Genomic DNA, 24,564 nt, shown 5'->3' on the forward strand with positions numbered 1-24,564 from the left:
AGAAGTTATAGAGCAATTCAGTAACGTGGCGGGATACAAAATCAATGCTCAGAAATCAGTTGCATTTCTATACACGAATAACGACACCGAAGAAAGAGAAATTAGGGAATCCATCCCATTTACAATAGCACCAAAAACCATACGTTACCTTGGATTTAACTTAACCAGAGACGTAAAGGACCTATATTCTAGAAACTATAAATCACTCTTGAAAGACATTGAGGAAGACATAAAAAGATGGAAAGATATTCCATGCTCATGGATCGGAAGAATTAACATAGTTAAAATGTCCATGCTACCCAGAGCAATCTACACTTTCAATGCTATCCCGATCAAAACACCGAGGACATTTTTCAAAGAACTGGAACAAACAGTCCTTAAATTTGTATGGAAACAGAAAAGGCCCCGAATCTCCAAGGAACTGTTGAAAAGGAAAAACAAAGCTGGGGGCATCACAATGCCGGATTTCGAGCTGTACTACAAAGCTGTGATCACAAAGACAGCATGGTACTGGCACAAAAACAGACACATAGACCAATGGAACAGAATAGAGAGCCCAGAAATGGACCCTCGGCTCTTTGGGCAACTAATCTTTGATAAAGCAGGAAAAAACATCCAGTGGAAAAAAGACAGTCTCTTCAATAAATGGTGCTGGGAAAATTGGATAGCTACATGCAAAAGAATGAAACTTGACCACTCTCTCACACCATACACAAAGATATACTCCAAATGGATGAAAGACCTCGATGTGAGACAGGAATCCATCAAAATTCTAGAGGAGAACATAGGCAACAACCTCTACGACATCGGCCAAAGCAACCTTTTTCATGACACATCCCCAAAGGCAAGAGAAACAAAAGATAAAATGAATTTATGGGACTTCATCAAGATTAAAAGTTTCTGCACATCCAAGGAAACAGTCAGAAAAACTAAGAGGCAGCCCACGGAATGGGAGAATATATTTGCAAATGACACTACAGATAAAGGACTGGTATCCAAGATCTACAAAGAACTTCTCAAACTCAATATGCGAGAAACAAATAAACAAATCAAAAAATGGGCAGAAGATATGAACAGACACTTTTCCAATGAAGACATACAAATGGCTAACAGACACATGAAAAAATGTTCAAAATCATTAGCCATCAAGGAAATTCAAATCAAAACCACACTGAGATACCACCTTACGCCAGTTAGAATGGCAAAAATAGACAAGGCAAGAAACAGCAATTGTTGGAGAGGATGTGGAGAAAGGGGATCCCTCCTACATTGTTGGTGGGAATGCAAGTTGGTACAGCCACTCTGGAAAACAGTGTGGAGGTCCCTTAAAAAGTTAAAAATTGAACTACCCTATGATCCAGCCATTGCACTACTGGGTACTTACCCCAAAGATACAGACGTAGTGAAGAGAAGGGCCATATGCACCCCAATGTTCATAGCAGCAATGTCCACAATAGCTAAATCGTGGAAGGAGCCGAGATGCCCTTCAACAGATGACTGGATTAAGAAGTTGTGGTCCATATATACGATGGAATATTACTCAGCTATCAGAAAGAACGAGTTCTCAACATTTGCTACAACATGGACAGCACTGGAGGAGATAATGCTAAGTGAAATAAGTCAAGCAGAGAAAGACAACTATCATATGATTTCTCTCATCTATGGAACATAAGAACTAGGATGATCGGTAGGGGAAGAAAGGGATAAAGAAAGGGGGGGTAATCAGAAGGGGGAATGAAACATGAGAGACTATGGACTATGAGAAACAAACTGAGGACTTCAGAGGGGAGGGGGGTGGGGGAATGGGATAGACCGGTGATGGGTAGTAAGGAGGGCACATATTGCATGGTGCACTGGGTGTTATACACAACTAATGAATCATCGAGCCTTACATCGGAAACCGGGGATGTACTGTATGGTGACTAACATAATATAATAAAAAATCAATAAAAAAAAAAAAACCCGAAAAAAAAAAAAAAGAATTTGTACATCTTAAACCCAAACTATAGGGATTTTTTAAAGAGAATTTTTCTTTCTTCTTTTTTTTAAACCGGCTTACTTATAGGCACTCCTCACTTACCTTAGAGGAAATCCCATATTACTTATCATGGATTAATATACTACCACCTTTTAAGAAACATAGTGGCTAGGATTTGATTTTTAAGGTTTTCAACACTAATTATTCTATAAATATATTTTAAAATAGGTCAATACATAACATTAAAGATTCCATATTTGCTTTGTCTCCTCAAAGTATGTTAAAAATTACAAGGCCTTAAAGAAGCTTGGTAATAGTCATTTCCCATAGTGATAATTTTAATACTTGTCCATTTGCAAAGTTTTGGAAGAAAACACTAATGGATTATAGTTAAGCTCTCTATAGTCAAGCTAATAATAAACTACACAATTATATATATTGTACTCTATTTACTTTGTATTTTTTACTGTATAATTTTACCTGCAAAATTATGGCAGTGTGTTCATCAATTGTCACCACTACATAACACTCTGTACCTCCAAAGAGTTTCAGCGACTCACTGCAGCATCTCTCCACTAGTGTGATATTATACCTATAAAATACCATATTTTTGGGTGACATAATGAAATGGCTAAGAAAAATTCTTTAAGAAAAGCTGTATTGTCCTCTTGCATATTAAATTATTTGAACTACTGTGCTTTTTCTTTCATACATCAATTTATTCTACTTTGTAAATTTGAGGAATGAAATAATGATTTATTCAGTATATATGACAAATTAGTTGAGATGTGCATTGCCTTAGGTATTTCATTTAGAACTTCACAGTCCTATTTCCCATGCAATATTTAAAGCCCTCTAAATAAGAACACTCATTCTCAATATTATCAATGACCCAAAGATATGACCATAAAACTCACAGGAAAAAAAAGACACATTAAGTGTTCATATTTGCTGGTAACGAAAGAAATGAAATTAAGATATAAATTTAGACAATAATGAAATATTTTTTCTTCACAAGATTGACATATATTGCCAGAAAAGATAATATTCAGTAATTATGATGGTGTACTATAGGGAGAGAAGTGTAACTTGACATAGACTCTCTGGAAAACTACTTCTATGTGATATAATTTCATGCTTCAATAAGAGAGAAATATGCCACATATATAGCACAATGTTTTTCCATTTAGGATATATATACCTTTGCTAAAGTTATGAAATCGATAACTTACTTGGATTCTAGCAACTGAAGTATTTCTGGAGTATTAAGAAGTCCTTCAGATGCAAAAAACACATATGGAACCTGAATTTCCAAAAGAAATCCACCAAAACTATCCAGCAGGTTGCTTCCTGAATAAGAGAAAGTTTATAAATATTTCTCCTTTTTCTCATCCTTCAGGTCTTTCTCTTTTTTACTAAACATGAGAACAGCAAGTGTATGTTCAAGGAGCAGTACAAAAATAAAACATATTCATTGTAAAAAATCATAAATCAGAATACAGAAAGGTCTGAAGAATAAAATAAAAACCATATGTTATCCTACCACCTAAAAATAGAACAGCATTAACAGAACTTACTAAAACTACCATATGATTCGTTAACAGGAAAATAATAAATACCTCAATAGATAAATGGACAAAGAACATTAATAGGCAACTTACAAAAGAATGGCTATACAAGATCAATTCACAGCTGAAAGATATGGATAATCAAAGACATTATCTGTAATATAGCTATAAAATATTTCATGCCTATAATTCTGTCAAAGACTTAAAAGAATAATAATACCTACTCACAGTAAAGATATTGGGGAAAGTATTCTCTTATACTTTCTGCACAAATATGAATTGAGATAGCATTTCTGGAAGGATATTTGGCAATATATAAATGTGTGTATACCTTTGACCCAGCAACTCACTTTATTTCTTAGAACAAGTATATAAAAATAAATAAGATTTATGAGCTACTATAAATCTTACACTATAATAGTGGAAAATTGAGAGATTGTGAATGCTCCAAATAAGGAACTGGCTGAATCAATTAAGTTCATCTTTGAAAGAATGGAAGAAGCCTCTACATATAAACTGGGATACTTATCTTTTATCTTTTTGGGGGCCCTTATTTAATCAACTTAACATTTACTTCTATATATCAAAAATTCCAAAGTAATCATTATGGTGACTATATTTTTAGAATTGAATTGGAATATCTCAGAATTCAAACTTCCCACTCAGACTTGAGGTGGATAGAAAATAACTTATGGCAAGTATTGAAAGGGATGCATTGGGACTTAAAGTGTACAGGGTTTTTAATTTAATAATGTGAGAATTCACAACCTGAGTCATGTGAAGTGTTGCTGAGAAATACAAAGAAACCAAATGATATACAAAGTGGTTTTAGACTCTTTTCAAAGTGTTTGTGTAAAAATTTTTTTTGCACACTCAGTTTTCTGAATCAGTCAATATACTACGACAGAATTTTCCCCTAAAATTCAATAAAAATACTATTGCATAGAAGTATCAGGTGAAGATTAGATATAATGGTAATAAATTGTGCTATTATAAGTAAAATTTAGAAGGTAAAGGGATGAAGACAAATATAACTGTAAAGTTTACTTTTCAAATGAGGACTATGAAGTAAGGGGTAAAGAACTGGCCCAAGGTCACATGGAGTGCTGAGGTTAGAGCTTGAACTCAAGTCCTTAAATGCCATTGCTCATTCTTTTTCCACAGATAAGAAGTAGAAAACAGACAATTTCCATTCTATCACCACAACAGAAGGATTTTAGTTTAAATCCTTACTCTTTAAAACTGTGTCTGGAAGAATCACTTTGAAGACCTTGTGAGGAATGTTCAACTTCTCGCAGTGTTTAGTCCAACAAGAGTTTTCTACAAAATTGTATTCCACCACAAATGAGAAGTTACTCCAGGGAAAATCTGATCCAATATATTGATTATGTACAACCACACAGGAACTTGTACTGAAGACAAAACAAAGCCAAGAAAATGGAATTATATTTGCATCATTAATTATTTGGAGGGCCAAAAGAGTACTGTTTTTGGCTATTGTATTCTTCTCTAGTCTGTGCCTGCTTATCTTGGAAAGGCACTGGTGTATTTTCTGTTGATTTGTTTTCCAATTGTGCTAATTCCTTTTTATCTTTCTTTTTGATGGTCATACACTAAAAAAAAATTTTTTTAAAGATTTTTAAAAAAGATTTTATTTATTTATTCGAGAGAGAGAGAGAGAGCCAGCCCAAGGCGGGGGGGGGGGGCAGAGGGAGAAGCAGACTCCCCACTGAGCAGGGAGCCCTACGATGATGATGATGATGACGACGACGACGATGATGATGACGATGATGATGTGGGGCTTGATCCCAGGACCCTGGGATCATGACCTGAGCCACAGGCAGACGTTTGACTGAGCCACCCAGGTGTCCCTTTTAAGATTTTATTTTTAAGTAATCTCTACATCCAATGTGGGGCTCAAACTCATGACCCCGAGATCAAGAGTTGTGTGCTCTTCCAACGGAGCCAGCCAGGTGCCCCTATGGTCATACATTTTTTTAAAAGAACAGGATCTGTGGACTACTTCACATTCTGAAATGCAAGGGGCCCTAATTTTATTAACTGAGTCCTATCAATAACAGAAAAGTCACTGTGAGAATTCATTTTCTTACACATGTGAGGTTTCATCTTTGAGGATCTACATAATAGAATATTATCTGACAATTTTGAAATGATTTTTCTTTTTCTCAATGAGCTTCATAGGTGATTTAGCAACAACAAAAAACATGGATACTTAAATATCATGTTTATCTTTCCTATCTTCAAATTCCATATAATAGCACTCATTGTAATGAAAATTCTCTACTGCTGCTTTCTGTCTAGAGCAATCTAGATAGATAATAGACATAAGTTAAATGCTTTTATGGGCTTCTATTTGATTTACAACTCCTCTTTTTATTATCTGGATCCCAGTATTAGAAATAGAAATTTCTACATAAAATAAGGCACAATTAAAACATTTTTAGACAAGTCAACACTAATTTTATTATTAGCACGCTCTCACTAAAAGAATTTCTAAAGGATGTACTTCAGGAAGAAGGAGAACTTGAAAGAGAGGAAGAAGATATAAGAAAAAATGCTGAGCAAAAAAAACCCCTGAAACTGGTATAAACAAGGGTAGATCTAAATGGGTACTTCCTGTACTAACAGTGACACTGATAATGATAAGTTGGGAATATTAAAGCAAGATTGAACTAAAATTCTGGACAACAATATTATATAATACATAAGGCAATGACCTGAGCTCAAATATTCTAATGTAAAACACTTTTCAGGACAAGGAGAGATACACTGATTCATTTCAGGTTTTATTAAACCTTTTTTTTTTTTAATTTTAACTTAACTTTTTTTTTTTATTAAACCTTCTAAAAAGTTAAATTCCAGGAGAAATTGCGCTTTTCCTGTGGAACTGGTATGCTTATTCCCCACAGGTGAAGAAATACATTTTTACCCATTTAAAACACGTTCAGGTTCCAGAAAATCTTTCCTTTTGTTTGAATGTAAGACAGTCAATGTTAAACCTGTTGGGAAAAAAAGAGTAATACAAAAAAGTGTTTTTCAGTGTTTTGTTCATATATAATTTTTAGGTGTTCATATATTTCACTACCATAAAAATGAATTAAAGATCTGTGAACAAGGAAACTGCTTAAAATACAATTTGCTGGATTATTTTTCTGTCTGTGGGTATCAGAAAATTTGAAGCATGGGCAATATTTCTGGTGTGTGTATATGTTTTGTATATATAAGCATGGAAATTCTGAATTTATTATGTAAAATAATAAAATGTATCAAAATCTTAATTTTAAAGTAGCCAAATTAAACACTCATCAATTCTGTGCATTTAATTTTACTTTGCTAAAAATCATGGTTGATTTCACCTTTTTTCTCTAGTCAAAAATTTAAGTACATAACTAAATCACAAGAGACTACATTTTGATGTCTTTTTTCCTTTCTATTGGCTGTATGAGAAGCAGAAGACCCACCATCTGCTCCTTAGATTCACTTCTGCCTAATTATAATTTAAGTTTCTTATGTTACTGATTTTTTAACAAAATACAATAAATTTCAAAAAATTCTGTAGCCACACATACAGTTTATTTTTGGTAGACATCATTGGTTTAAGAATAGCTAATTCTAGTTAAAATAAATTTTACACTTTATTGGTGTATTTTTGTCAGTTGTAAAGTTGACAAAAGCATAATGTGATAATGACAGAGTAATGCTCAATAATTTCATGTTTACTTGGCTTGATATGACAATAGTTTTGGTAGCAGTAAGAAGAGGATGAGTAGTATTTCTCTTTTGTATATATATTTATAAGGTCATATTATTAGTATTATTTTATTTTATTTTTTAAAGATTTTATTTATTTATTTGACAGAGAGACAGTGAGCGAGAGAGGGAACACAAGCAGGGGGAGTGGGAGAGGAAGAAGCAGGCTCCCAGTGGAGGAGCCTGATGTGGGGCTCCATCCCAGAACTCCAGGATCACGTCCTGAGCCAAAGGCAGATGCTTAACGACTGAGCCACCCAGGCACCCCTATTATTAGTATTATTTTAAAAGATTTTATTTTTAAGCAATCTCTACACCCAACGTGGGGCTCAAATTCAAAATGCTGAGATCAAGAGTTGCATGGTCCATAAACTGAGCCCCCCAGGCACTTCAGGCTCATACTATTTAAAACCTAATCTCTAGCTGATTTGTCTTAGCTGTAAGCTCAAAGCAGATTACTGACTAAGTGCATTACTAGATCTTGTAAGCACAGAGAAGATAAAACCATATTTCTACTTTCTAACACTAGACAGAAAAAGAAAAAGACCTCATTCCTAGACACAGAGGAGAGCTGCTTGTTAGAAAGATGGGAAAAACATTTTTTCAGCTTAGAGAGTCAAATTTATTTTTGTGTCAGTAAACCTTGTTGAAATAAAATAGTAGAGTAGTGATGACATAATCCCAAAAGCCAAAAGAAATAGAATGTTCAGCATGAAGCCTACATAAGAAAGTGATATATACAGTAATAATTTGTCCTTGTGTCTTAATTACATCAAAGGAAAAGGTGCCCCATTAAGTAGGTTTAAGTATTCTTCTCTGTGGGGCAGGAATATTTCCTCAGTCTCTTCACAAAAGTATTACTTCAGTTACCCAAATCCCTTTGTTTCACAATGCTACATTGTTCAGCACTTTTCTAATTAAAAAAAAAAAAAATGTTTTCAGTTACCCTGATTCCAGACAGGTGTAGCAAGTTCAGCCTCATGATTGTTAACTACTATTTTAACATTTTGGTACTAGCAAAATCTTGTGAATTTAGTGGATAAGACCTCATCTTCCCAGGACAAGAAAACTGGATGAAATAATAAAATCTAAGTTTGCAAATCTGGACTCTAGACACATGATAATGTCTAGAAATAGCACCTTATAAAGTTCTGCTTGAAAGTCTTCCATTCTCACATTACTATAATTAATTAATTTTGCTAAGCAGACATTTGCAATATTTGTATACAGTTCAGTTCAATCTTTTTCACTAGTCTCAGTCTACTAGGTATATAGAGAGGTATTCATTACTGCAATTATTCAATTTGTTTTTATTAAGTTCCTTCTATATTCCAGACATTTTTGTGGGTGTTGGGAATTCAAATTAGGGCATGGTCCTTATCCTCCAGAAGCTGACATGCTAGTGAGGGAAAGAGGCAAGAGACTCAGTTGTTATAGCCTAGGATGGTAAGTAGTGCCTTAGAAGTATGCACATAGGGGCGCCTGGGTGGCACAGCGGTTAAGCATCTGCCTTCGGCTCAGGGCGTGATCCTGGCATTGTGGGATCGAGCCCCACATCAGGCTCCTCCGCTATGAGCCTGCTTCTTCCTCTCCCACTCCCCCTGCTTGTGTTCCCTCTCTCGCTGGCTGTCTCTATCTCTGTCAAATAAATAAATAAAATCTTTAAAAAAAAAAAAAAGAAGTATGCACATAATACACTGAGAGCACAAGGGAAAGCATTTAAATCAAAGCTTCCTGAGCAAATGTTTTAACTAATTTTTAAAGGATGTGTAGCAGTTAGCTGCTAAAGAAGGGAGAGGAGTGCTACTATAGCAGGAACAGGAGGCATAAAGGCATAGGAAATAGGAAAGGCATAAAGGCAAAGGAGATAGGAAACAGCATGATAAATAGTCTGGTGGGGTTACAGCAAAGACATCTTTGGAGATGGCCGAAGATACAATTTATGGAGGGAAGAGAAACAGTAAACAATGGGTGACATAGGTTGAGGGTGGTATTTTATTTTTAATACTGGAGGGCTTAATGATTAAGGGAGAGTCATTTGAGAGGAAGATTGGGCGAGGAAATAACTGATGGGAACACACTGATGTGGGAAGAGATGGGATCCAAAGCAGAAGTGAAAAATTGGTTTTCCAAGGGAGGAGGTTCACCTCCTTTATAAAGAGGAGGAAAAGATAAAAGAATAGAAGAAATGAAGGTAAGTTTGTAGATGGCAAGGTCGTAAGATGAAATGTTGTTAAGAGGTATTAAGAGCCCATACAAGGTCAGAGAAGTTAAGTTTGTAGTGGTACTAAACTATCTGATTTTCTCTAATATTGCTCAGGAGCTCAGGTACAGGAACAGATGGGTTAAATGTCTTGATGGATTCAGGGGCGCCTGGGTGGCTCAGTCGTTAAGCGTCTGCCTTCGGCTTAGGGTGTGATCCCGGAGCCCTGGGATCGAGCCCCGCATTGGGCTCCCTGCTCTGCTGGGATCCTGCTTCTTCCTCTCCCACTCCCCCTGCTTGTGTTCCCTCTCTCCCTGGGCTGTCTCTCTCTCTGTCAAATAAATAAATAAAATCTTCAAAAAAAATGTCTTGATGGATTCAGAGCTGAGATTTAAATGGAAGGTACACTAGAAGGACAAGACTGATTAAAGTTATGGGCACATCACCAAGTCTGGAAAGATAAAAATGTGAAAGAAAAAAAAAACAGGAGTTGACTGATTACAGATCTCTAAGTTGCTGAATATCATGGAAGAGATAAGACAGCTGTGGACAGTGAGCACTGTATCAGAGTTTAAAGTCCAGAAGTAGCACAGTTCTGCATTATTACAAGGTCAATGGCATAGCCAAGGAGTGAATATCATTTCTTCTGTGGAAGCAAATGAAACTATAAGGTCAGAGTGTTGAATGAGTCATTCACATTAAAGACACCTAGGATAATGGCAAAACTAGGAGTGAAAAGAATACCACGAACCAGGTGCACAACTGTCCATGGATGATGGGAAATGTTGGGTGGTTACTAGATGATGGCAATATGGAGTGGTAGAGAATGGTGTGGCAATATTGCATAGCCTCAGAGGATAGAGAAATAATGTTTTGGAAAGGATAATGGAAAGCAAGAAATGGCCCTTTCAATCCTATGATATATATATATGGGAGAGAATTATCAGCTTATATATGAAAGGGATACAGGGGAAGCTGTATCATCGTGGAAAGCTGGGCTGGCTTAAGACACGGAGATAAAAAAGGAAAAGAGTTTATATATAAGCAATGGGTTCTATGGCAGAAGGTGGAAAGTGTTGGCAGAGGGGGCAATAGTGGGTAGAAGAGTTGAAGAATAACACTAGAACAAGACAGACCTTGGTTCAAATCCTGATTTCCTCACTGAACTACCTGTGAGGTGTGGCATGTTACAACACCTTTATGAACTTTAGTTTCTTTATTTGGAAAACTGATTTATAGAGTTGTTGTAAGTATATAGAATTAAGCAACTAGGAGGCAATCAATAAAAGGTGTCAATTGATAATAACAATATACACAAAAGTACATTTAATGTACATGTAAGTACATTATAGTATATTTATATTGCAGACTTAAAGTCCAGATTTATTTAAAAACTGGTTAGATTCTACTGAGTTATATACTTTTAAAGAATGTATTTTATGGTATGTTATTATATCTTTATTTTAAAACTTAGATCACTACATTTCTATATGTTCCAAACATCTTATCAAATGAAGCATAACTTAAAACTCCCTACCTTCCATTTTGTTAAGGATTTTAATGAGTAAATGTTTTTCACCATCTGAGTCCATTCTTATTATAATCAGCACCTGATCAAAAATAAGAATTTCATGTATCTCTGAATAATTATTCTTTTTCATAGTTTTGCTACTGTGACAAAATAACAAGCTTGATTGGTTACATACAAAAAGATTACCAAGTAAATATTTGTGCTGTAAAAAATGTCAGTGCTTAAACACAAAGGAATAAATTCTGGTAAGATCAAATATCAATGAGGAAAATATTCTGGAGTGGGGCATTCTTAGCATCCATATACTCCCATATGGGTGACTGTATACATAAATTGTCTCTACCTGCATTGTTAGTGTTAAATGCAACTCAGACAAGTTTGAATTGGTTGGAAAAAAGCAATGATTTGTTGCTATGCTTTCCTAGTTATCGTTATAGCTTTTTTTTGGTGGCAGTGGAGGAGGACAACAAATAAATTTCAATTTTTAAATTTCTTACATTTTACTTTATTTTAATGACAAGCAAGTTATCTAAGTAACCACAGAGCTGGAGATAAAGACACAGGGGAGACAAAGAAAAAAAGAAGAAAAAGGCCAAATTTGTATACAGATTTAGCATAAAGCATTTGAAATGTTTTTCAGCTTGAAAACATTTAAGAAAGTGTTTACTCTTAAGTCTTTATCTATATAACCTTCATGTGCTTGAGGTAGGGTGGGCAAAAATTTCCAATATAATCCAAAGCATAAGCTAAATGCTTTTTTTATAGAATCATATAAGATGAGATTCTGGCTCAATATCTAAAAATAATTATTGTAGTTCTATTATTTGATATATGTTCATGAACTTAGATGTACCAGACAACAGTTTTGAGATCTGGAGAGCCAATCCATAGAAAACTGCGTGTAAAAAAAGTAAAGTATTTTTAAATTCAAGATACATGAACAATGATGCAAATCATCCTTTCTCTGGGTCTGATTCTGTTTTGTTAGCTTACTTAAGGAGAAAACTATCAAAGGACCAAATAATCTAGACTATTTCATAATTTCAGAGTTAAATGCAAAAATTTATCTTACATCCAATTCTTATTTAAGCTGATTACTGTTATCTGCTTTAATCCAGCACTTACCTTAATCTGTTGCTCACTTTGCATCCAATTTAGTATCTGACTTTGCAGTTCTTGTATCTTGTAATTGGTTTCAGGCTTTTTCCCCCTAATAAACTGTACAATCTCCAGCTGTCTCCAAATGTCATCCAAATAGAAGCCTAAAATGCTTTTGTAGATATCTTTTGCATTTGACAAATATCCTGTTAAAAACAAAAGTAGGGGGGGAGGGCACATCCTTTTGTTCCATGAGTCATAGTAGAGTTAAAATTTTCTTTAATCCTTTTCTGATTTTGATGAAAGATACTGACTAATGAAAACCTTAAACCTGAGTGAAGCTGAAAAATATGTACCAAATGTCTCCTTTTAAGCTACATAATGACATATGCTATATATCCTCTGAATATATCCCATCTTTTCCTGCCTTTTGGCTTGGTCTACACTTACATGCAAGTCCTATGGAAATGTCACTTCATTGGAATTTCCTTGGTCTATAGAGCTTTTGTAATTGATTTCTTATTTGCTTATATGACAACCTCATTAGTTTATAAACTCTTGGGATATAATCCATGATATGCATAATTCACTTATATAGCTGCTAAAACAGCAGAGCCTAAATTCAGACTCACTAAAGCAGTTTCTAAACACAGAATCCTGACACCAATCCCTGAAAGTTCATATTTCCCAGGGTTTTCTGCCTAAAAGCTCTTCCTGATTCTCTAGATCTAACCTGAAAGAGAAGCCTAATCCAGCAGCATTCCCGTTTCAATGGCTCTCTGTCATCTACAGAATAAGGTCTGCACCCTTTTGTGCAGCTTAAAAGGCTATTCATGATTTGTCTCTTTGTTATGTCTTCAGGCTTAGTTCTTATTCCTTTCTACCTTATACTCTTGGATTTAGCTACATGGAACTATATGCAGCACACCCACTGGGTCATTCTTCTGGACTCAATTCTGCCTATAATACCCTTTACATACTTTTTACTTGGCAAACTCCTACTTGTTTTTAAACAAATATTCAGCTTTAAGGGTAACAGTCTCCATCCTTTGTGCCATTGGTACATGTTGCTGCTATAATACCCATTACACAATACTGAATTTATTTCTGGGTTAAAGCCCAGAAGTGAAACTCTATACCTTTAGTCTTGAAACTCATTAACCTGCTAACTTGGGAGAGGTAGCAAACTAGAAGCTGGGAGAAAAATACAGAATTCTGGAAGGAGGCAGGGCAGACAGCCAGACCCCCATGGACATTTCTTTCTCTCCCACTATGCAGAGAAGAAGAAAAGAGGACAATCTAACTCACTCTTTGATTTTGAGAGGTTTAGAGGAGTGAGAAATCTCTCCACTAAAAATGTCCAAGGTGGCTAGGTTATTCCTTATGGCTTGGTATATAGGGCTTATTAAGAAGTTCATTTTCCAACAAGGATTTTACTTTCATAGTATTCCTCAAGGTGGCCAAACAGCAATGACCAAGTTTGATTTGGTGAAAGTATTTCTTTGAGGAGCAAAAATAATTCAGCCCAAGTACATAGTTCTTAATGGTCTCACCTAATCTAGGGTAGATTGTAAGAGTACTTAAAAGTGCATATACCTCAAGCAATCCTCCGTAAATATTATTTCTCTAATTCTAACTCTCTAATACCAATAAGTACTGAGCAGCAGTGAATCACAACTGCACTCTCTTTACAGCACTAGGAGCTCAGATATTCTAGATTCTGACATTTGACTTACATTACACTTTAACAATCAGCCTCGCTTTAGATAGAACTGAGGATCTTTTATGGAAGCCTGAAAAGTACAATGAAGACATGTGACTAAATAGAAGGGCGTGTAATATTACACCCTTATACCAATTTCAGGTACTGTAAACTAGGGCGAGAGCCCTCAATCCATACTTGTCTGAGGATGGAGGTAAAACAACCCAATCCAGTATCAACACCCAAGTAGTTTAATTGGAGTGGAAAGGAAAAGCACCATGTCGGGCTTTCTAAAGGTAGCTGTAATTTAGTTATAATAGTTGGCCAGATAATACTAATATAATACTTGGCCAAATATTATAACTCCCAGTGCTGTAGAGGGAGTACAGTTGTAATTCACTGCTTTTCAGTACTTATCAAAACCTTGGATTAGAGAAATACTTGTCTGGGTCACAGTTATAAAACAAAACCTCTGGGTCACAGATCAGACTAAAATTATTTTCACTTTATATTTTAAATAGGTTCTAGAAATTCTAAATTATAAAATAATTCTATAAGCATACCATTATTAAGCAAGTCTAAATAATCCTGCAATAAGGAGCCTAAAGCAGTAATGTATTGAGACAGATATTTAAATGATTTTGATAGGTTACAAAAATTTTTAAAATCTTTAAATTTTCCAATGTATTCAAAATAGCTTGATTTTTATTCCTCCAGTAATTCATATCCTAATTTATAGGCAAAACTAAAAAAGAAATAGCAAAATATCTTGCTACTAATAATTTGGTTATATTAGTTATATATATTCACCTAGCAAAGATTCAAAGCCACAAACATTCAAAGAAGACCTAAAATGTACATGGCAAAATATCACCTTACATTAAAAAGTAGTGCATGACAATGATTATAGCATCAAATTTGTTTAGGCCATTATAACTCAGGCCTAGATTAGAGATTCTAAACCTATTTTTCTAAGTGATGGTATTTGTTACAAATGATTTCTTTTAAAGAATACAGGCAGAATAAAAAATATATTCTATTGTAATTATGTCAAAATGTATATAATGTATAGTGTGGAAGTAAAAGAGGCTACATAATTTCTTATAAGGTAGATCTTTTTCAGAAAAGTAAAAGTTATTTCAGATGAAATATTTCAATAGGAAGAAAAAGGGAAATAAAAATTTCTCCCACTAACCCAATGCTGTGTCCAAGCTACATGTTAAAAGGACATCTCTAATTGTTACCAGAAGATGTAAGACAGCAGCATGCTTGAACGTCATTTCTTTTTCATTATTTGTACCTAAGCAAGCAGAAACATATTTAAAAACATAAGATATACATCATAATTATAGAATATGTATCAGAATGCTTAACAATAATAGTTAACACTCATTATCAGGTGCTTACTATTGCCGGGCTGTATGTATGCTGGTTATTTCACTGAATCTATAATGATAACCCTGTCAGACAAGTTTATTATGAGGCTCATTTTTTGGATGAGGAAATAGTCTGAACAAGGTTCAGTAACTGTCCAAGGTCAATATGTGAACAAACGATGGAGCTGGCATTCAAACCCAGACGGCTAACCTTAGTGCTCATACTCTTGTTGCTTTCCCACTTTGGGTAAGAAAAAAGATCAGTGATTCCCAGTTATAAAACAAGAAGAAAATTAAACTCATAACTTGCCGGTTGGTGAAGATAAAGATGGGTGATCATAACATAAAGCAATACCTTGAAATGGAGGTAGAGACACCTGGGAATAATTGTCCAAATATGACTCAAACAAGAGATACATTCACAGGGACAGGCCAATTATCTACTTAATGTGTTCCATATAGTTCTAGAGCTTTTTGAAGATAATAGATTGGATTTTACTGTGTGCAAAAGTGAAACAAAGAAGATAGGAATTTAGGCCCATTGCCCTGATTCAACCAGAAAAGCTCTACTTTTCTCTGTTTTATATAGTGGTATCCCATGAAATATTTATTTGTACAAAAAGTTCTGCTAAAAATTTTGAAAACTGCTCATCTAATCAATCAATAAAGATCAAGGCAAATATGAAGTAGTTACTGGGAACAAAGAGGCAACAGGAGAACCATTTATGGGTAGTATATCCAGCTCCCATAAGGACTTGCAGAAACAACTCAGTCATGACTTGGAAGGGATAAGAACAGGGCAAAGAAGCCAGATTTGGTATTATTTTTCTTCTTTCTTTAGGAGAACATTTCTTGAACATCTCTTATAGTGCAGGTCTGCAGCTGATGAATTCTTTCAGCTTTTGTATGTATGAAAACATCTTTATTTCACCTTTGCTTTCATAATATATTTTTGCCTAGTATAGAAAACTAGGATTTTTTCTTTCAGTAATTCATTTTATTTTTTAAAGATTTATTTGAGAGAGAGAAAGAGAGAGAGAGAGAGAGAGAGAGAGAGAAAGTGGGGGAGGGGCAGAGGGAGAGAGGGAACCTCAAGCAGACTCCCAGCTAAATGCAGAGCCAGATGCAGGGCTCAATCCCAGGACCCTGAGATCATGACCTGAGCTAAAATCAAGACTCGGTTACTCAACCGGCTAAGCCACCCAGGCACCCCTTCTTTCGGTATTTTAAAGATTTTACTCCACTGTCTTTTCACTTGTATTACTTCTGACAAGAAATTGCGTCATCCTTATCTTTGCTTTCCTTATGCAACGTGTCTTTCCCCCCTCTGGCTGCTCCTACAATTTTCTCTTTACTACCAGTTTTGAGCAATTTGACTATGGTATGACTTGATGTAGTTTCATTATGCTTCTCATGCTTGGGGTTCACTAAGTTTCTTGGATCTGTGGGTTTGTAGTTCTTAACTAAGTTTGGAAACCTTTCCGTCACTATTTCTTCAAATATTTCCTTTCAGTCACTATTTCTTCAAATATTTTAATTTTTTTTTTCACTTGTATTACTTCTGACAAGAAATTGCGTCATCCTTATCTTTGCTTTCCGTATGCAACGTGTCTTTCCCCCCTCTGCCTCTCCTTTGAGAACTTCACTTACTATTATGTCAGGCTATTTGAAGTTGTTTCACAGCACACTGATGCTCTTTTCTTTCTTCCTCTTCTTCTTCTTTTTTTTTTTTTTCAGATTATTTTATCTACCCGTGTTTTATTTTGGAATAGTTTCTATTGCTATGGCTTCAAGTCTACTAATCTTTTCTTCTGCAATATTTACTCTGCCATTAAGCCAGTGCATTTTTCATCTCATACATCATATTTTCATTTCTGTCTTTTTTATGTCTCTAACTTACTGAACATATGGAACAGAGTTATAAGAAGTTTCAGTGCCTTTCTCTAATATTGCTAACATCTTTGTTAGTTCTGAGTTTGCTTTGATGGATTATTCTTATTATGAGTTATGTTTTCCTATCCCTTGTCATGCCTGATAATCTTTGACTGAATGCCAGACATTATGAATTTTACCATGTTAGGTGTCCCACAAATTATGAGTTTTTCTAATCTAGCTGATCAGAGCAGGCATTACTCCCTGCCCTGTGTGAGTGCAGAGTACTACTCCCTCTAATCCTTTCAGATGGTTTGCTTCCCCAACCTCAGGTGGTTTCCTCACATACACTCTGATCAGTACTCTGCTCAATACTCTGTGTGAAGCTCTCTCTCTCATATTCTATCCTTTGAACTCTAGCTGCCTTGGTCTCCCTGGACTCTGAGTTCTGTTTCCTCAACACAGATCATCCACTGGGCTCTGCCCCTACTACCGCTTCCTGTGCTATGGCCTGGCGACTCTTTCAAGGCAGTAAGCTAGGGCAATGGTAGGGCTCACCTTACTTGTTTCCCATCTCTCAAGAATCACTGTGTTTCACTGCCTGAAGCCTAGGATCTTAACTGGTTTCATGTATTTTGTCTTTATCTTTTCTTTTTTTTTTCCCTGAAAGTAGGGTAAATCCTTCTGGCCCTCTTACTCCATCTTGGCCAGAAGAAAAGTCCAGGAATGACTTTAGTTAATCTATTTTTTGACCTTCCCCCTAATTTGGGAGGGAACTAGGTGGTTCAGATGTTAACAATAATAGGGTTAATTTGGTTTTTGCAATAGGATCTGTCAAGTAATATATGCCAATTAGGAGCATTATTGAGAAGCAATGCCGATGATTTTGTTACCTTTTTCTCCTTACTTAGCTGACCCTCCAGTATTAGTTTATGGGTGTCATATTCTGAATTAAAGTTATGCCTTCATCCATGACTAATTTCTATACCTTCTATATTCAATTTTTACTCATTTGATACAACAACCCATACATTTTTATCCTTTTAAATAATATGACTTTTATTTGTACTCACCTTGCTGAATAGCATCACTTATTACTTTTTCTTGTTCCTTTAAGAGGAACCTTGTTTGGTCAAAAATGACAGTGGCAAATGTCCAATTAGCTGTAGGCAGAGTACAGAGGCATACAAGTTTTTTTAGGATAGGAGTAGCTGCTGCTTCTAGGAGACAGAATGCTTGGCACTGGCTGTCTGTGAAAATAAAAGCATTAAAGATAGTGTTTTTTAAGGATGGCATGCTCTTTTTGATAAACCAATTAAACATGTCACTTCATGGAAGACTGAACTACATCCAAATTATTTTCTGAGTTAAAAATCATGAGATTATATAGAGGTTCATTTTAGGATATTTATTCTAAATAAACTAATAACGACAAAACAAAACAAAAACCCTCTGTAGAATTTGTATAATTTTATGGTTATCCTGCTTGTTAGAAAATACTTATTCAGTAACTAACTTGGCATGGAAGTGTGAAGAGCCATATAAAGAGATCACATATTTTTTTTTCTTTTCCCTCCACAATTAGCTTACAACCTTAAGCTGAACAAATTTACCACAATGACAAATTGTTTCTAGTTTTCACCAGAATATCAATACTTTAAGATTTTCATTATCAGCTAAAGGTCATAAATAAAACTAAACCAAAAAAATGAAAAGATATTAAAAACGAGTGTCATATTTCCTTATTGATTTTAATAATGAGCATGATGTTCTTAAGCAGGCTATTCTTTAGGAGTCAAAGAATATTCTTCTTCACAGCAGAAGCAAAAATTTTAATCAGTATAGGAAACAATAATAGCTTTTTTAACATCACCCTGAGGGTGGGTAAGAGAACAGAGGGAGTAAGCCACAGCAGTTCATTTTTTCTGACTGGGCAGAAGAGTCTGAGTAGCTGCAGTTTCCTGTCTGATGAATTTAGGGAAGCAGCAGTTTAAATGAAGGAAGAAGTAACAGCGAGTGGACTGGATTAGGGCAATGGAAAGGGGCAGAAGCAGTGAATGGGGTGTTCAGGTGTGGGAATATCTTAAAAGTAGGAATGGAACGAAGAAACATCTGAAACAAGTGAAGAAAATTACATGGAAAAGCAGGTATGTCCTAGATACTCAGGAAAGGGCTTTCAAATTTACTTAATTTGAATGTATTTTTAAAGCATACAGCATACCTGACGCTTGAATTTTAATGACATTATCCACTCCCTTATCCTGATTTATTTTCTCTATGGCTTTATTAGTACAAACAGGAGGACTTTCTTCCTGAAGAGTCAAACAATGTTCTTCATCTTGAAATTCTAATAAAAAATATTAATTTGCATTATTCAGGGAAACTTAATGTTGCTTTACTTAAAATGTTTTCATGTAATATGATCACAATTGTTAAAGTTCTTTCTTGAAACACGTCAGTATTAAATTGAACAACTATTCAGGTCAATGGATGTTGCACAGTGCTGAATGGCAATAACGGGAAGAATCTTGGCATCGAATCACTGTTTCAGTCTAGGTTCTGACACTAGCTTCAGTGTCTTCATATGTAAAATATAGATAAACATACCTATTTTGAATATTGTTATAAGGATTAAACACTAAGTATAGTTCCTGATACCTAAAAGGCCCAAACAGCTCAATTTCATTTCTCTGTGACTTTCCACATATCCCTCCTCCTGCTACTAATTCTTTCCTATGCCCCAAGCCCTCCCTGGCTCCATCCTTTCTTAATTGGGTCAGTTCTTACCACTCACCCTTCTGTTCTCAGGCATTTTCTATAAGCCTAGTCTACCATGTTGTAAGCTTCTCAAGGTCAGCAATGGTATCATTTTTATCTCTAATATGTATTTTAGTCCCTGCATACAACATTCAACAAATGTCAGTTTCTTCCTTCTTTCGTAAGTATTGTAGAGGATTACAAATACATATATAACTAATTTATTTATAGTTACTTATATTTACTAGATAGCAATGTTATCTATTAATAATATGATTACAGGGTAATTTTAGAAACACAACACCATCTTAAAACATTTTAATATATGAGTTTTAAATACATGGTGAAAAATAATGGAGTAAAATATCCTAAACTAGATTATGTTATTATTTTCAAGTATACTTTTAATTAACTATAAATAATTGGAATAGCTAGGATTAAATACTAATTACTAGAGTTTTTGAGGGGGCCTAGTAAGTTGTAACATTCTTTCTTGCCCCTGAATTAACTATAAAATAAGGCAAGAAGTAAAATATATACCAAAATATTACCTCTGTTACTAATAAAGGCTAAGCTTGAGAAGGAGCTTAGTTTGAGATCAAATGGGCTTACTAACTAAATAGCAGCATTGCATGTTAATAACATATGAGACTGTAAGACCTAACTATGCCGTAACTCTCACACATAACTATTTTTGTACTTAATCCTTCTGGGTAACGTATGTCAAACATATTCTAGAATACCTATTGTTTCTTTACCAGAAATGAAATGATATGACACGTACTACCTTTGATGGTTATAAGTAGTGAACGTAAAACAGTTACAACTCACACAGAAACTCTTCGGTAAATTTAAGAAGAGTAATAAGTAATCAAATGGGCAAAGTGTTCTTAAGTACACATTAAAATGTAATACTGAGAACTGTCAGCTAAAAGAGAAAAAAGAATGGCAGAATGATCAATAAAAGTTAGAAATACTGACTCTGTGGCCAAGTTGCAGAAAGCAAGTTTTACAAATAGTGGCTTTTCTTACAAGTTCAAATGTACTTTTAAATTTTTTGGAAAATACATATCTATGTCTTTATCTAAACAGCCACATCTATCTCCATACTCAATAAGTATCATGCATGAACAACGTTTTCTTTGACTTTGAAAAAGAATATATTCTATTCAAAAGAGCTTTAAATTTTCTTACCTTCTGTAATAAATTATACATTTAGTCCCTAAAGCTATCATATCTGTGCCAAAATATTGCTAAATTACCCACCATCATTTTCTTTACTTCCTGTGACTTCGGTCTTTGAGGTGCAAGTCTTATATTTATTTCGCAGCATAATAAAGTCACTCAAAAGATCCAAATCATTCTCCCATTTTTTACCATGTTTAAAAGATGGTTTTTCAATTTTTGGAGAGGAAGATGATTCAATAGATGGTACTGCACAGTCAAGTTCCAAGTAATCTTCATTTTCTTTATTTTGGCTTATTCTATAAACTAGTTCTAGATCATTCTTTGGTTTTTCTTCTTTTGTTGGTTGTTTAACAGATGAATTGTCATCAGAAAAACACAGGTCTGGTATTTCTTCTGCTGGAGATGAAATCTTTTGTGGAAGTAATAAATGATCATTTGTAGACTTCTCATTAGTAAGTACAATAGGTGAGGAACAACTTTTATGTTCTAGCCATGCTGAAAACAGAAAATAAAAATATCCAAATGACTGCCATGCATAAATGAGTGTTCTACTAGTGTATTAGAGTAACTTTTATTTGTAAGTTCTTATTAATATAGTTTGATCCTTAGAAGTACTTTGTTTATTGCTTTGAAAATCAGTTTTGGCCTGAATAAAATAAATTTTTAAAAAGGGCAAAAATTCAGCACCTCTTTTTCTTAATCCTGAGGCTAGGTTACCAAGCAAAGAAAGAATTCCAGAAAAGCCTTATTGCCAATAGGCTTGTAATTAACTCTAAAGATCAAAACCTTAGGTACCAAGCAATCCACAGACCAGAAGAATATATTTGCAATACATATACTTGAAAAAGGACTGTATCCAATATACAAAAAGAACTCTTTTGGCTTCATATTTAAAAAGAAAGCTAACTTAAAATTTGACAAAATATTTGAACAATACTTCACATAAGATATGTACATACTGCAACATGGATGAATCTTGAAAACATTCTAAATGAAAGAAGCCAATCACAAAAGACCACATATTGTATGATTCCATTTATAAGAAAAATCTATAGAGACAGAAAATAGATTAGTGGTTCCATAGCTGGGGAAAACGGGAAGTGACTCCTAATGGGTACAGTATTTCTTTTGGGGGATGAGAAATATGTTCTAAAATTTTTTGTGGTGATGATTACAATTCTGTGAATATACTAAAACCATTGAATGGTATACTTTAAATGGATAAATTGTATGGTATGTAAATTATATTTCAATAAAGCTATTATATATATATATATATATATATATATATATATATATGGTTTATTTATTTTAGAGAGGGAGTGTGTGTGCAAGTAGGGGGAGGGGCAGAGGGAGAGAATATTCAAGCAGACTCCCTGCTCAGCATGCAGCCTGGTCCCTGGGGCTCTGTCTCATGACCCATGAGATCATGACCTGAGTCGAAACCAAGAGTCAGACACTTAACCAACTGAGTCACCCAGGCGACCCATAATATATTTTTTAAGGGAAGATATACAAATGGCCAACGACCAGGTAAAATGATGTTCATCATCATTAGTCATCAAGAAAATACAAATTAAAACTGCAATGAGATACCACAACACACCCATTAGAATGGCTAAAATTAAAGACTGTCAATACCAACTGTTGACAAGGATATAGAGTAACTGGAACTCTTACACATTGCTAATGTGAATGCACAATGGTACAACCACTTTGGAAAACAATTCAGTAGTTTGTTTTTTTTTAAGATTTTATTTATTTATTTGAGAGAAAGAGACAGAGACAGAGATAGGTGAGAGAGACAGTGAGAGACAGCATGAGCTCTCGGAGTTCACTCCCAGAGAGAGAGAAGCAGGCTCCCCACTGAGCAGGGAGCCTGATGCAGGGCTTGATCCCAGGACCCTGGGATCATGACCTGAGCTGAAGGCAGACACTTAACTGAGTGAGCCACCCAGGTACCCCTTTAGCAGTTTCTCATGAAGTTAAATATATACCTACCATAAGACTCAGTAATTATATTCATAGACATTCACTCAAGAGAAATGATAACATATGCCCACAAAAAGACTTTTATACGAATATTATAGAAAATTTTTTCCTAATAGTAAAAATCTGGGAAATAAATCCAGGAGAGTTGATAAGCAAACTGGGGTACACCGATATGAAAAATTCCTCAGTAATAAGAAATGAACTAGTCATACACATAACATCATAAATGAATCTCAAAAGTGTTATGCTGAGTGGAAGAAGTCTGACACAAAAGAGTTACTATATGATTCCATAAACGAAATTCTAGAACAAGGCAAACTAATACATAGTGACAGAAAGTAGACCAGTGGATCTGACCTGGCATCAGAGGTAAAGGTTAGAAGAAGAGAGGAATGGTAATGACTACAGAATGCAAAGGGGCACAGGGAACTTTTTTGGTGATAGAAATATTCTATATCCTTGGATAAAGAAGATAAGGTATATGTATATATATGTATATATGTGTATGTATATATGTATATGTATATATGCATACAGAACGGAATATTACGCAGCCATCAAAATTGAAATCTTGCCATTTGCAATGACATGGCTGGAACTAGAGGGTATTATGCAAAGCAAAATAAGTCAATCAGAGAAAGAAAATTATCATATGATCTCACTGATATGTGGAATTTAAGAAACAAAACAGAGGATCATAGGGGAAGAGAGTTAAAAATAAAACAAGACAAAACCAGAGAGGAAGACAATCCATAAGAGACTCTTAATCATAAGAAACAAACTGAGGGTTGCTGCAGGGGAGGGGGGTGGAAGGATGGAGTAACTGGGTGATGGACATTAAGGAGGGCGTGTGATGTAATGAGCACTGGGTATAATATAAGACTGATAAATCACAGGCCTGTACCTCTGAAACCAATAATACATTATATGTTAATTAATTGAATTTAAATAAAAACACATAAAAAATATTCCATATCCTAATTGTGGGGGTTGTTTCATTGGTATGCACATTTGTTACAATGCATAAAACTGTACAGTTAGAATGGGTACATTTTATTTATGTAAATTATGCCTTATAATGTTTGAGAAAAACTTAAATGTCTAGGAGCCAGATAAATAAGGTATGTAAATGAATGAAGTATATGGCCAGTGCTTAAATCATAATCTTTAGGAATATAAATTTTGAGTTTTTTCTTCCAAACGTAGTCTGTAATTTTTTTGTTTTTCCTTTTATTAGAGATACTGGTTTAAGAAACATTTTACTTCCCTCCTAACTATACTAAATGTAAGACAAAAGTGCAAGAGTAATGCTAAATGCTAACTAACACCTGGTTTCAATTTATGAGTGCTGGGAACTATGGTGAACTGGAGGTGGGTGAGCTATTAATGGCCTGTCTAAAGTGGTGAGCTGCTATTGGTTCCAACAAATTGTTGCCAAATAAGAGTATGGGTCTGGTTTTTGGAATTTTTAAAAACAAGCTCAAAATACAGATCATTTATCTGCAACCCCCAAAACTATAAATGTTGG

General features: G+C 34.7%; 1 protein-coding gene across 1 annotated transcript in view; it reads right to left on the bottom strand.

The window, feature by feature from the left end:
- The window catches only part of LOC130543373 (protein shortage in chiasmata 1 ortholog-like), a gene marked incomplete at its 5' end in the record, with an annotated part of 56,713 nt that overhangs the window by 17,661 nt on the left and 14,488 nt on the right, over positions 1–24,564 (bottom strand). Inside the window, 10 exons of the mRNA XM_057310235.1 lie at positions 2,459–2,570; positions 3,211–3,328; positions 4,780–4,958; positions 6,497–6,566; positions 11,058–11,130; positions 12,177–12,355; positions 15,047–15,151; positions 18,173–18,349; positions 19,321–19,437; positions 21,123–21,539. Of these exons, the coding sequence (XP_057166218.1) occupies positions 2,459–2,570; positions 3,211–3,328; positions 4,780–4,958; positions 6,497–6,566; positions 11,058–11,130; positions 12,177–12,355; positions 15,047–15,151; positions 18,173–18,349; positions 19,321–19,437; positions 21,123–21,539 (1,547 nt within the window). The remainder of the gene's footprint in view (positions 1–2,458; positions 2,571–3,210; positions 3,329–4,779; positions 4,959–6,496; positions 6,567–11,057; positions 11,131–12,176; positions 12,356–15,046; positions 15,152–18,172; positions 18,350–19,320; positions 19,438–21,122; positions 21,540–24,564) is intronic.

This window comes from Ursus arctos, unplaced genomic scaffold, assembly GCF_023065955.2.
Source record: "Ursus arctos isolate Adak ecotype North America unplaced genomic scaffold, UrsArc2.0 scaffold_110, whole genome shotgun sequence".
Taxonomy (NCBI): Eukaryota; Metazoa; Chordata; class Mammalia; order Carnivora; family Ursidae; genus Ursus; species Ursus arctos.